Source organism: Heterodontus francisci, chromosome 32 (genome assembly GCF_036365525.1).
Source record: "Heterodontus francisci isolate sHetFra1 chromosome 32, sHetFra1.hap1, whole genome shotgun sequence".
Classification (NCBI taxonomy): Eukaryota; Metazoa; Chordata; class Chondrichthyes; order Heterodontiformes; family Heterodontidae; genus Heterodontus; species Heterodontus francisci.
The window spans coordinates 16,499,421-16,514,176 of NC_090402.1; the positions used below are offsets into that span (position 1 = coordinate 16,499,421).

Genomic DNA, 14,756 nt, shown 5'->3' on the forward strand with positions numbered 1-14,756 from the left:
TTTTAAAGGGGCACACATTGCTCTTAACTACCCTTCTTTTCCTAATATAATTGTAAAAGTTTTAGTGTTGATTTTGATATCCCTTGCAGGTTCCTTTTCATATTCCCTTTTTGTAGCTATTATCTTTACTTCACCCTTTGCTGTTCTTTGTATCTCTCCCATTCACTAGGATCTGTAGGATGAGCTATTTTTTGTATTCTTGTATGCTGTTTTAGTTTTTTCTTGTCCCTTACCTCTTGGCTGGATTTTTTTTTAGCAAGGAGAGTTCTTGTCCCTTAGGGGGATAAACTGGTTTTGTATCATGTTAAGTTCTTTTTTGAACGCCTCCCATTGATCATCTGTCATTTTACCCTTTAACATATTTGTCCAATTTACTGTGGACAGTCTCTGTCTCATCCCATTGATTTTGTCCTTGCCTAAATCTAGATGCTTAGTTGCTGTTTCATGTTTCTCCCTTTCAAACATAACACTGAACTCAATCATATTATGGTCACGCTTAGCTAAATGTTCACGCACTGTTAGCCTGTTAACTAAATCTGGCTCATTGCTCATCGTTCTAGTTTGGCCTGCCCCCTTGTTGGTTCTAGGAAATATTGGACAGCACGTCCATCATGTATGTGTGCGATATCCTGTCAAAAGCCTTCTCCTGGTCCAAGCTGATGAGGCAGTGTCCAACCTCCTGTCCCGTACATAGGCGATCATATCCCTAAGTAGCGCGAGGCTATCAGACATCTTCGTGCCAGGTGAATCACCAACTCCAGAACAGACTTGACCTGACTGGCAATGACTTTGAACAGAATCTTGTAGTCTACATTAAGCAGTAAGATGGACCATCAATTTCTGATTTCCACCCTCTCCCCCTTCCGCTTGTAGATGAGGGTGATGATGCCTTTCCTCATAGATTCTGACATGCTGCTGTCTAGAAGCATCCTCTTGTATACTTCCAGCAGGTCTGGGCTGATCCAGTCACACAGAGTCAAATAAAACTCAACTGGTAAGCCGTTGTTTCCGGGAGTTTTACTTGTCTCAAAAAGGACCTGATGGCCTTTGTCAGCTCCTCCAGAGTTAGCGGTTTGTCCAGACTCTCCTGCGTGCTGTCATCTAAGACCTCCGTAATAGATGACAGGAAGGACTGGGAGGCCATGCTGTTCGTGGGCTTCACGTCGTAAAGCCTGGCATAAAAGGATTCGCTGATCCCTAGTATGTCAGACTATGATGACATTACCAAGCCGTCCTCTTCCTTCAGTCTGCTGATCACAGAGCTCTCTCTGTGTACCTTTTGGAAGAGGAAATGCGAGCACGTCTCATCCTGCTCAATAGAGCAGACTCTGGACCGGAAGATGATCTTGGAGGCCTCCGTGGCAAAGAGCGAAGTCTGCTGGCTCTTCACCTCTTTGAGATCCTCTTTGGCCTCGACCCCCATTGACTGCAGCCGGAGAAGATTCTGCATTCTTTTCTGGAGTCGAGACATTTCCCTCTGTCTCCCCCTCACCTTCTGAACACCGTTGAGGATAAAGAACCTCTTGATGTTCGCCTTGATCACTTCCCACCAGTACACCGGAGACTCAAAAGAGGGGTTTCACGGTTCTCCAACCTTTGTAATCCTGGCAACTCCTCAGTTCCAGCAGCACCACTGGAAGTGGTGGCCACTGCTGGGACTGCACCCAGCCAGAAGAAGTCAGTGGACATCAGCCTCCATAAAGGCAAGTGGGGTTTCGTGCCTCACTGAGGACAATCGGCTGGGCCCTGGCGAGAGGTTGGGGGTCATTTGGGAGAGCAGGGGGAGGTGCTCCAGTGGAGGTGGCTTGTGCCAGCGGCACTGGGAGGAGGCCCTTAAGTAATTAATTGGCCACTTAAGGGCCTCAATTGGCCTGGGGCAGGTGGGCCGTTTGTCACCTCCCACGCCCACTTAAAATTGCAGCGGGAGTGAGAAGGCAATGGGAATGGCACCCCCACCTCCCACACAATTTTACACCTCCCTCACCTCCAGCCAGCTCCCATGGGGGACATAAAATTCTGGCCCATATTTCTCTCCCCCTTCCCTTTGTATTACAACGTTTCCTCTTTATGGTACAGTGCCTAGAGGCACTTTCATGCATGTGAGGAATTCTACGTATAAATGAAAATTGTTGAATGTTCCATAAACACTGGATGCAGTGATGGAAGTGGCTTTGTAATATGTCATTGCATCATTTGTGTGTGATAAAAGGTGACATATGGGTCTTCCCAGAATCCCAAACAAAGTTTAATTTTTTTCATCCATTTTGGTGGAAAAGAAGAACGAACTTATATTTTACATAGCACATACATGTCATCAGGATGTCCTAAAATGCTTCACAATCAGGTCAGTGAAGTCACTGTTGTAATATAGGCAATTGTGGCCACTTTTTGCACAACAAGATCCCACAAACACTAGTAAGATGGATGAGCAGATAATCTGTTGTTCATTGAGGTATAAATGTTGGCCAGGATACTGGGAGAACTCCCCTTTGAATAGTGCTGTGGAATCTTTACATTCACCTAAAGAGGCAGGGTGGAGTCTTGGATTAGAGTCTCATCTAAAAGATTGCACCTCAGACAGTACAGCAATCCCTCAATACTGCACTGAAAATATATGTTGAAAACTGCTTTTACCAGAACAGGTTGGACAGGGACATGAAAGATATTTGTTGACAAATCCAATCTGCACGATTACTAAAATGATTATTTCCAGGGAATGTTAAAAGAACAGGACCTTCAGTATTTTCAAACAAAGATTTCACCTTGCCCCAAATTAAAATGTTATTGTTAATGTAATTGCAAACTCTATCTATCCTTCACCACCATCTTTGATATTATTCCTGCTGCTAAAATAACAAGAATATTCTCGTGTACTGGACATCTGTAGACTGAAATTTCTTTTGACAGAAAGGAATATATCTGATGGCACAAGCAATTGATATCAATAGATCCACAATACTTGTGCAACATCATAATATCTGCTTCAAAAGTGTGCACAGATCTTTTTTTCAAAATGGAACTCATTATTGCATTATTGTACACTCCCAATGAATATTTTTACCTTCGTTTTAAGATTTTCCCATAAACCACAAACAATTAAAGGGCCCAATAGCCCTCCCCCCGCTCCCCTAATTAGTCACAGTATCCTGTTCATGTGTGTATTGCTAAGTACTTCAATTACCATCCTGCTACTGTCCTTGTTAGTACAGACATACTGGGCCAGAAGGGAACAATTAACTGAATAGAAGCATGCACTGTGCAGGTGGAAACCTGTATTGTGTACCTGGCCCCAGAGGGACAGTGTTACAGCATTGCACATTGTCCCAGCTGTGAATCGGACAGAATGGACCATGGGCAGATTTTGAGGTTCCCCATGCAGGTACGAAAGGTGAATGCTTTTTACTAATTTTACCATGAGCACTCCTGCTGCAGTAACAGTGACTTTTCGCTATTCAAATAACAAAAGCACATTAATTCTTTGAGCCCTTTGCATTTTACAAAATATGCGCATACATTTCTCTAATATACATCCACAAAAAAATGTTCTGAAGATCTTTACTAGTGAATAAAATAGTGAAATTAAAGTGTACTGAACCAAAAAACATTTTTAATCCATAACTTAGCTTTTTATGTTTATTCAGAGTACATTTACAGATTTTCTTTTTGGTCCAGAATCCAGCTCTCATTTATAAAAAGGTTTTAACTCTGTATTTACATTCTTTGAGAAATACAGCAAATAAATCTCCAAAGCAATTCCAGTACACCGGAATTTCCAACCATCACAATGCTAAATGTTTAATTTCAATGGTTGGAGCCCAAGACTCAAGCACCGACACAACATATACACAGGTGTTTCTAGTAATCGACTGCAGATTATTACTCAATAAATTTGTAATGACTATGCTACAGACCTTGCTCCTCATGAGCAAGCTATCAACTGCATAGAGTAGCTTTAGCCGCACAATCCACCAAATCATCCACCAGACCCATCAATTGCCTAGGTAATCCTGCTAAATACACATCCGATCTCACCCTGCAGGCAATTCCATGTGAAATCTACTGGTATTATTTTAGAATAAGGATTATCCTGGAGTAGTTTCACTATGTAATCTCACTCCTGGGTTCACTTGGCAGTTCTAAATCTTTCAAGTTGTACACCAGCAGTTTATCCATCATCCAGGCCTCTTGATGAGATTACCGCCTCACAATCACTCCCAGATATCTATCATCCTCAATAAGATAGATATCACACAGGGTATTTTCAAGAAATCAATCTGATATTATTTCTCAGTAAACCAGCAATAATCATATTATAGTGCTTAATTTTCTTATATGAGTGACGTAATAAAACAAGGAAATGGGGGGAAAGTTATTGTCCACAAGAACAGCTGCTTCTGTGAGAAAATATCTGATAAAAGGTAAAATGACTCCCCACTGCCACCCACAAACCCCTGATCAATATACAGACAAAGAAAAAATAATCCATATGCCATATAATATCAGTGGTAAGTAACAGGAGGTGATTCAAAGACTGTAGCCTATTCTCGGAACTTCATGCAACAGAAGGCTCTTTTTTGTCATTTATGTTATCTAAAACCTTGCCTTGTATCAGTTCTATGTATTTATTGTAAAATAATTTTAAATCAGTTTAACAGGAGTTATGGTTTTTTTTAAATTTGGGTCAAGAGTGATCCAAAGGCTATTAAATTTATTTTCCAGAAAGGAAAGGAAATTTAAAATGGAAAAAGAATCATACATTTTTGAAAGCTTAAGCAATGGCCTGGATTTTACAAGGCCTCAATGAGTGTGCTGGGAGGCATGAAGGAGGGAGGGAGGGAGGGTGGGACTTCCCAACGCCCTGGCAATTTGCCAGCAGTGAGGGAGGTGGGAAATGGCCCTCCTGCCCAGAGATCAATTGAGGTCCTTAAGTGGCCAATTAAAAGCCTCTTTCCACCAGTGGCAGGTGGGCCCCCCACCACATGGGGCGACTGCCAGGTAGACCCCCATCGAGCCAACAAAATTCATCCCAATATTTCTGATGAGCAAAACTGGAAGAACTGTGGAGATAAATAAATACTTGCATTTATAGAGTACCTCATGTTTAAACACCCCAAAGTGCATCACACAATGAATTTGTGAAGTGTTGTGACTGTCGTTATGTAGCCAAAATATTGTTATACAGAGTGATGTGATGTAACATCACAACACTACAAAGTTACAAAGTATTTACAGCACAGAAACAGGCCATTTAGCCCAACAGTGTTTATGCTCCACATGAGCCTCCTTCCAACCCTCTTCATCTAACAGCATATCCTTCTATACCGTTTTCCCTTTTGTGCTTATCTACTTCCCCTTAAATGCACCAATGCTATTCACCTCAACCACTCCCTGTTGTAGCAAGTTCCCCATTCTAGCCACTCTCTTGGTAAAGAAGTTTCTCTTGAAATTCCCTATTAAATTTATTAGTGACTGTCTTATATTTATGGTCCCGAGTTGTGCACAACTGGAGACATCTTCTCCATGTCTGCTCAATTAAACCCTTTCGTAATTTATTGCAAGAGCTTTCCATTCATGGACAATGGGTGCAAAATCTAGCCTTATTTATTTTTCACAATATTCTCCAAAGCAGTCAAATTCTAACCTGAATTTTCTCACCAGGAAAAAAAATTGTTGGAGAGTAATAGACAAGTAATAGTCAAGGTGCTTAATGACTTGTAATATTTTTCCCCAGGCCCTCGACCCCTATGTTTGATATGCTAGAGCATAAATTCCAGAAGGAATGGATAGAGGAGCAGAAGGTCAGAGACAAGATCAAGAAGAAAAAGACCCATCAGGTTTGTTTGGAGCCTAACACTATAAATGCATTTTATCAATGACACAACTGCATGGCATTTCATATCAAGAACTGGAATGAGATCCATTTTAAATTGGCTTGGAAGAAGTTGATCTCCTTGTTATGACGGTGCTTCTATATATTTTGTTAAGTTTATTTTTGATGACTCGTATTTTAGAATTATAGGCATTGGGCTGAATTTTACTCCCCCCAATGAGTGGGATGGTGGCGGGGGCGGGGGGTGATGTAGAATGGAGCGGGAGCCTCCGGGAGACCTTTCGGACCGGCTCCCGCCTCCACTGCCACTTTACGCAGGGCGGCAAAAAACAGCCCGCCTGCATACCCCAGGCCACATAAGGGCCTTTGCCCACCTCCAAGGGATTTTATCAGTAGCTAGTCAGGCGGCCAAGGCCCGAGAGAAGCTACCTGACAAAAGCTGGTGGCTCTCTGACGGCTCGGTGGGGGGGGGGGCCTCATGATCTTAATGACCCTGTGCCCGATGGAGGGCCGCCCCCGCTGCCCCAACCATCCCAATACGCCCTCCAGATCGACCACCATTGCCTCGTTGGGCCTGTCCGATCACCCCCGGTGAGGCAACCAAAACTTACCTTTGTTCCAGTCCCCAACATCATCTTCTTCAAGCTGGGCTGTAGTCCCAGCAGTGGCCACCGCTCTCAGTGGCACTGTTGGGACAGTTAGCTGCCGACCCGCTGATTGGCCAGCAATTCTATTAGGCAGCAATTCTATTAGGCAGAACTGCCTACCTCAAGCGGTTGGAAGTCCCGCCTCACACCAATTAAAGCCCGACAACCCGCAAAATATGGGTCGGATCCCCAGGCGAGGCGGAAGCGGGTTCGCCACCGACTTTTCAGTCGATGGCCGGCTCCCATCCGCTCAGGGTTAAATCCCAGCCATTGTTTTATTTGGGAAAATTGAAAAAGATTTCATGGATGTTTTTTCACTGGGGTCATTGAAAGGACACAAAGGACTTGATTTGTAAACAACCCTGACTGAAAGTCACCTGTCTTCAGATAAATACCCAGCAGGGGGTTTTTGACTTGGAGAAGATGTTTACAAAGAAGTGACAGGTCAAGATTTATAGGGGTCAGGAGGCTTGACTCTTGAGATAGTGTTTTTAGCTTTTGGACAGTCAGTTGGGTGTGGAGTGTTTTGAAAGGAGTTTTAAATCATCCTGCCAAGGACAAAACTCCAGCTCAGCCTTTTCCATCTCTTTGGAAAACCTGCCAGCCTTTCCATCTCTTCGAGAAGCTCTTCGAAGCAAGTGTAAAAAATAGAGAAATTGATGCTGTATTCCTCCTGAAAGGCCTGCCAGAAACCCCATTGCTGCAATTCTCCTGGAAAACCTGCCAAACCGATCTTCAACGTCGCCTGAAAAGAACTGTTCTAGAAAGATCCCAGTGACAGCTGTCTATGCGCATTTGGGACACCAAACCAAAAAAGGGACAACTGACATCTTTCCATATCTTCTCTTTTTTCTTCAAGAATTAGCAAGTATTTTGGTCAAGTATTTGTTTTTGGGTTTTTTTGTAACAGAGCTTTAAAGAGAAAATCTATTTTTTTGGTTAACTAGTGTGTGTGTGTGTCAGGAGCTAAGGTAAAAGGGAACTTTCATATTTCAATCCGTTTGTTTACTGGTTAAGTCTTGTTTTATAATAAACTGATAATTTTGCTGTTTATTAAAAAAACTAGGTTGGTGTATTTTATTCTGGGATAAAAATAAAGTCTGTAATTGACCATATCGGTAACTAGGTAAACATTTAAATATATGTTGTGACCTGTGGAGAAGTGGAACTAGAAAAACAGTGCACTCCTCCCTCCTCAGTCGTAACTTATAATTGGGAGCTCTGTGCAGGATAACCCAACACCAACGACATGCAATTGTAAGTGGGGTAATACTAATTGAAAAGTGGAAAAGGCAAAATCAGGTTTCTTGTATATTAGCATAAAGTTTACACTACCAGAACGACTGTGTCAGTTGCAACAACCTTTCTGGGAAGAGAGAATGTATCCCTGAGTGATTTGAGAAACTTAACCAAGGTTAGACTAAAGGATTTGGCAGACTTGTTGGCATTAGAGTTAAAACCAGGAGCTATGAAAGCAGACATAATTAAAGTAATAGCAGAGCATTTGCAATTGGAAGGAGAGAAACCAGATGGTAGTTCAGTTGAATTGGCTAAAATTCAGTTACAGATAAAGCAGCTTGAGCAGGAAAAAGAGATGAAAAAACTTGAACTTGAAAGAGAATTGACAATGAAGAAACTTGAACTTGAGCAAAAAGGAACGGGAAAAAGAGAAAGAAGAGGAAAGGAATTCTCATTTAAAAAGATGGAACTATGACAAAAGGGTGGTGTTGACTCCAGTGAAAATTCTGGTGAGGAAAGATCTGACTCCAGCCTAGGACCCACTGGAGAATTGTTTAAATTTGTACAAGCCCTCCCGCAATTTGAGGAAAGGGGCATAGAGGCATTTTTAATTTCTGTTGAAAAGATAGCCAGACAGATGAAGTGGCCTAAGGAAAGCTGAACACAGTTTATGCAAAGCAGGTTGATGGGAAGAGCTTATTAGGTTTATGCCATGCTTTCTGAGGAGGCTTTTGCAGATTATCAGATGGCAAAAAAAGGCTACTCTCGCTGACTATGAGTTGGTCCCTGAAGTGTACAGGCAGAAATTTCAGAACGTCCGGAGACAGTCTGGGCAGACTTATATAGAATTTGAGAGGGTAAAGTAAATGGGTGGGCACTAAAGGTAGAGGCCACATATGAGAACCTTAGGGAACTAATTGTTCTGGAAGAATTTAAAAATTCACTTCCTCCGTTAGTAAGAACCCACATAGAGAACCAGAAAGTTTCAACAGCTGGACAGGCAGCAGAAATCAGTAATTACGAGCTTGCGAATAAGCCCAAACCCTTTGTCCGTCATCCTCACAAACCCGAGAAGGATAGAAGATGGGAGGGTGATAGGAAGGCAAGTAGCCGGAGACAAGAAGGGACAGCTGGGAATGCCCTGGGATCTTGTCCTCAGGCCAAAAAGGAAGATGCTGAGGGTGGAGTGAGGTCCGCAAGCCTAAGTGTTACCATTGCTACAAGGTGGGACACTTTTATGCAAAATGCTGGAAGATGTGGGGTAAACCCATGCGCCAAGTCATGCTGCAGCTGTACAGAACCTTAGTTAGGCCACACTTAGAATATTGCGCACAATTCTGGTCGCCACACTACCAGAAGGACGTGGAGGCTTTGGAGAGGGTACAAAAGAGGTTTACTAGGATGTTGCCTGGTCTGGAGGGCATTAGCTATGGGGAGAGGTTGGATAAACCCAGATTGTTTTCACTGGAACGACAGAGGTGGAGGGGCGACATGATAGAGGTTTACAAAGTTATAAGTGACATGGACAGAGTGGATAGTCAGAAGCTTTTTCCCAGGGTGGAAGAGTCAGTTACTAGGGGACATAGGTTTAAGGTGCGAGGGGCAAAGTTTAGAGGGGATGTGCGAGGCAAGTTCTTTACACAGAGGGTGATCAGTGCCTGGAACTTGCTGCCAGGGGAGGTGGTGGAAGCAGGTACGATAGCGACATTTAAGAGGCATCTTGACAAATACATGAATAGAATGGGAATAGAGGAATACGGTCCCTGGAAGTGCAGAAGGTTTTAGTTTAGACAGGCATCAAGATCGGCGCAGGCTTGGAGGGCCGAATGGCCTGTTCCTGTGCTGTACTGTTCTTTGTCATACTGGGGTACACAAAGCCAATGCAAAGAAAGGGTCCCTGATCGAGAGTACGACAGATCAGGCTATAGCTCTGACTGCAGCTGTAAGGCCAGGTACCAAAACCACTGAGTGCCGGGGACATGAATAAGATACCTGAGAGTTATAGGCAATTCTTGTCAAAAGGAAAAGTATAATCCAGCCCATTGTTTTTGGTTTTGCTTTGGACAGTCAGTTGGAGTGTGGATTGTTTTGAAAGGAGTTTTAAATCAACCTTCCAAGGACAAAACCCCAGCTCAGCCTTTTTCCATCTCTTTGGAAAGCCTGCCAGCTTTTCCAGCTCTTTGAGAAGCTCTTAGAAGCGAGTGTAAGAAATAGAGAAATTGATGCTGCATTTCTCCTGGAAAACCTGCCAAACTGATCTACAATGTCGCCCGAAAAGAACTGTTCTAGAAAGATCCCAATGACAGCTGTCTATGCATATTTGGGACGCCTACCCAAAAAAGGGACAACTGACATCTTTCCATATCGTCCCTTTTTTTCTTCAAGAATTAGCAAGTATTTGGCCAAAGCATTTTTTTATTTTGTAACAGAGCTCTAAAGAGAAAATCCTGTGTGTATGTGTCTGTGTGTGTTTGTCTGTGTCTGTGACAATGCTTTGCTTCTTTACTGGTTAAGTCTTGTTTTATGATAAACCAATAATTTTGTTGTTTATTGAAGAAGCCTGGATGTGTATTTTATTCTGGGATTAAAAGAGAGTCTGTGATTGACCGTATTGGTAACTGGGTAAATATTTAAATATATGTTGTGACTTGTGGCGAAGTGGAACTAGAAAAAACAGTGCACTCCTCCCTCCTCGGTTGTAACACCTTTCAGAGCAAATTGTATTACTGAAGTGTGTACTGGCAATGTGAACTTAAAACTCAAGTTGCTTTTCTCTTACTTGAATGCATTTTATCAAGTATTACTATTTCCTACAACACTGTCTTTGTCAGTCTTACAATCTTCTATACCATGGAGACCAATAAGTCTGTTTTATATATAGATGAATTTCTGTTGGACTAATATAAATAATAAATCCTGTTCCGATTTCATTGATGGTGAAAAAATGGGCTGAAGCCTACAGCACCCCTCCCCACCCACCCAACGTCGGGGTTCATGGTGGGTTGGGGCCGGAAAATGCCCCTGGCGGAGACCCGCCACAGGCCTCAATGCTGGGAAGGCCCGGCCCGATATTACCACCGAGGCCTCGTGGCAGCCTCCCTGCTGTTCAGCAACAGGAGCGAAATTTGCATGGGTAAATTAATTACTTACCTGCTCCCGCCGTCCTTCACAATGCCATATTGCTGCCGGTGGCCGGCACTCCCTTTGGAACCCCGACCGGTGATCCAAGGCGAAACATTAGTGGGGAGAGGAGAGCAGGTAAGTGTTTCAGCGTGTGTGGGGGGGTGGGGGTGCGTGGAGCGCAGTCATATTAATTTCATTGGTGGGGTGGTGGGAAGGGGTAAAGTTTAAAGTTGATGAATTTTGGGGGGGTGGTGGAAGGTTGTAAACACATGTGTTTTTGGGGGGGGGCGAGGAAGAGGGCAGGTAATTACTTCTATGCTTATTGGGGGGGGTGGGAAAGAGTCAGGATCACATTATTTAATCGTTTACCAACTGTATTCCTTTAAATATGTAAATTGCAATATAGGGCTCAAAGCCCTTTAAAAATGGCTTCAGCGTCTGTGTAGTGGCACCTGACGCCATTGCTGGGAACAGACAGCCCAACCCCTCCAGGTCATTGAGGGGGGGGGGGGCGGGAAACAGTCCAGCTAGCTTGTAAAATCCAGCCCAATGTTTTTAATGGTTTTCAAATTTATAATTTCCCCCTGGATACAGCAGGTATCTGAAGACAAGACTATTTTTAAAGTCAGTAGAATTAGCTCCATAATTTCCACCATATTATGAAGTAAAATAGCTTCTTAGTTGAGGTTCGGAGACTATTACTATTTTTGACATCCCTGTACCTACGATGTCCTTTTCATGCTGGAAATTGGGATCTACCTAAAACTTCATCAATTCTAATGTCTGCTAGCAAGGGTCACTTTCTCCCACATTATTTTCCCTTTGTACATTCAAGATGGTTAAAAAGTAGGAGTGACCATGATGGAAAGCAAAAGTAACTAATATAATGTGAATAAAGTTTGCCTTTTTTTCTTCAATAAAGATAATTTGGGGATTTTGATCGCTTCAGAAAAAAATGGTGCCGAACATCCACATCCACACCACCACTGTTCATTAGATTACCTCCTTTGTAGTGGGTGACTGATAATATAGCTGTAGCCAAAGCCAATGGTAGATATTTATGAAAAATAATGGCCTCATCCCTCACTACAGCACTGTGATCCTAGTGACATTGTTTCCATTGTTACCACTCATTCGAGGAAGAGACAGATTAAATCCTTGGCAGTCTAGTGCAAGTGTACATGTTTTCCTTGACAGTGTTAGCAAGCTGATTGATTTGGAATCCATTCCCAGGTAGCACAAAGTGGTATAGCACATGTGTGCCTGTCTGTCTGTGTGTATACACACACGTGTTTCTTGACAACCTATGTTCCAGTTGGCAGATCAGCTCTTTGTCTTTACAGATACCCAAATTTGTAAACTCTGTCCAGACAAGTCCAAGAGATCCTGATACTGTCTCTGGAATTGCAAATATTATTGGATGGTGGAAACCATGATTTTCCTCCATGGTTATGTTTCACTTTGGTGTTAGCCAGCAACAAATTCTAATTATCTGCTTATGTTCTGGGAGATGTTTAGGTCAGAAATGCAACCACTGTGTCAGAGGCAAGAAGAGGGCTGGAAATCATGCTCAGCATGCTAAACAGGGCCTGACTAAGAACAAGGGATATTTCTTTGTTAACCACCCCAGAAAGCTGATTACATTGCTGGAACCCTGCCAAGTTATGAGCTAGGGTCCAGCTGTTTCAAGAGAAGAGCTTTTAAAAAAAAAATTTGAACTTTATGGTGTATTTAGAAAACAAAGAGATGAGCTGTTAATTGCAACAAATCACCTCCAATTAAACTATTCTGCCGTTTATTGGAACCAATGACTGCTTCAGGAAAATATATTTTACTCACAGATAACAGTTACCAGGCAAAGCAAGAAATCATCTCAAAAATCAGAGGAGAATTACTCCTGCCAGTTTAACTCAATTATGACATTAACAGTCTAACAGCAAAAATATTATCTGCAGGACCCTAGTTCTCCCCACTTAGACCCAGACACTAGTCTCATATCCTTCTATTAGTTTATTACACAAAGCCTAACTAACGACCTTAGAAATACTGCATCATCATATGAAAGGGAACAATGTGCAGGATTTTGGAGAGAAGGCAAGGGAATGGAACTGAGGTAACTGTTCTTTCAGAGAGCCAGTGCAGACACGATGGGCCAAATGGTCTCCTTCTGTATTGTAACAATTCTGTGATTCTATGAAGAGCTACATTTCCCTATCTTTGTAATCTTCTGATTTGCTCCCCCTTTTTAGAACAGAATATAGGAGGGAAGAATTTTCTCTTTAATATCGTTATAACATATTAAAATTCACTGCATGCATTTCCTCTCCGTACCACTTTGATATTATAAAACCTTTATGTACACACTTACTGCCCATCGCACTTCAGATGCCACACGTCTAATTGCAAATTTCTGTCACACTTAAAAATGTCTTCTTTCTTTTGGGCCTCCTTATCTCGAGAGACAATGGATACGCGCCTGGAGGTGGTCAGTGGTTTGTGAAGCAGCGCCTGGAGTGGCTATAAAGGCCAATTCTGGAGTGACAGGCTCTTCCACAGGTGCTGCAGAGGAATTTGTTTGTTGGGGCTGTTGCACAGTTGGCTCTCCCCTTGCGCCTCTGTCTTTTTTCCTGCCAACTACTAAGTCTCTTCGACTCGCCACAATTTAGCCCTGTCTTTATGGCTGCCCGCCAGCTCTGGCGAATGCTGGCAACTGACTCCCACGACTTGTGATCAATGTCACACGATTTCATGTCGCGTTTGCAGACGTCTTTATAACGGAGACATGGACGGCCGGTGGGTCTGATACCAGTGGCGAGCTCGCTGTACAATGTGTCTTTGGGGATCCTGCCATCTTCCATGCGGCTCACATGGCCAAGCCATCTCAAGCGCCTCTGACTCAGTAGTGTGTATAAGCTGGGGGTGTTGGCCGCTTCAAGGACTTCTGTGTTGGAGATATAGTCCTGCCACCTGATGCCAAGTATTCTCCGAAGGCAGCGAAGATGGAATGAATTGAGACGTCGCTCTTGGCTGGCATACGTTGTCCAGGCCTCGCTGCCGTAGAGCAAGGTACTGAGGACACAGGCCTGATACACTCGGACTTTTGTGTTCCGTGTCAGTGCGCCATTTTCCCACACTCTCTTGGCCAGTCTGGACATAGCAGTGGAAGCCTTACCCATGCGCTTGTTGATGTCACACTGAAGAATAAAGGCACTAATTGAGAATGTACAGACAAACTGTCCTGAAACAGTGCATTCCAGAGCCTGTTAATTGATTTATATATGAATGTCCAGTTTACATAACTGTGACTTTGATACCATAAAGGGCTGCCTTCTACATTTTAGCAGAAGACTATTGCCTTATGAGTTCCATGGTATGATGATCTTGTCCTTATAAAACAATACATCCTCTGACTTGCCAAGAGCAACACCACAAGAGATTTGCTAGTGTAATTTTATAAATGGGGGTTCTGAAATTTCCTCATGGTTACAACCTGAAGTGGAACCCAAAAATGTGTTCATTCTGCCAATATCAAGTTACACTCAAATTACCTGCCAATCTCTAGAATATGCCTGAATGTAGAAATGGATGTAAATCAGAGTTAAACAATTGGACCCAAGGAAAATGCCAAACTCTCACTATGGGCTGGATTTTGTGCAGAGGCGGGGCTCCGGGTGCTGGGCCGAAAAGGCGGGGGAAACCCACCCTCCACCCTGGAGGGATCCTCCAGTCTTTTTAAATCAAAGTTTCAGGAGGCGGAAGCCCCATCCCTTTAAAGTCGGGGTCCCGCCTCCATGAGCTGCTGGCCAATCAGAGCACTGGCGGCACCAGTCGGTACTGCAGAGGCCTCGGACCCGGGCCCAGCACTGGAACCCCGGAGAAGAGATAGGTGAGGCGGGGTCACCAGGGCCAGTCCAGAA

General features: G+C 43.3%; 1 protein-coding gene across 1 annotated transcript in view; it reads left to right on the forward strand.

Annotated features, from left to right (window-relative positions):
* cfap77 (cilia and flagella associated protein 77) overlaps positions 1-14,756 on the forward strand; it is a 193,159-nt gene that overhangs the window by 145,111 nt on the left and 33,292 nt on the right. Inside the window, exon 5 of the mRNA XM_068011859.1 lies at positions 5,732-5,834. Within this exon, the coding sequence (XP_067867960.1) occupies positions 5,732-5,834 (103 nt within the window). The remainder of the gene's footprint in view (positions 1-5,731; positions 5,835-14,756) is intronic.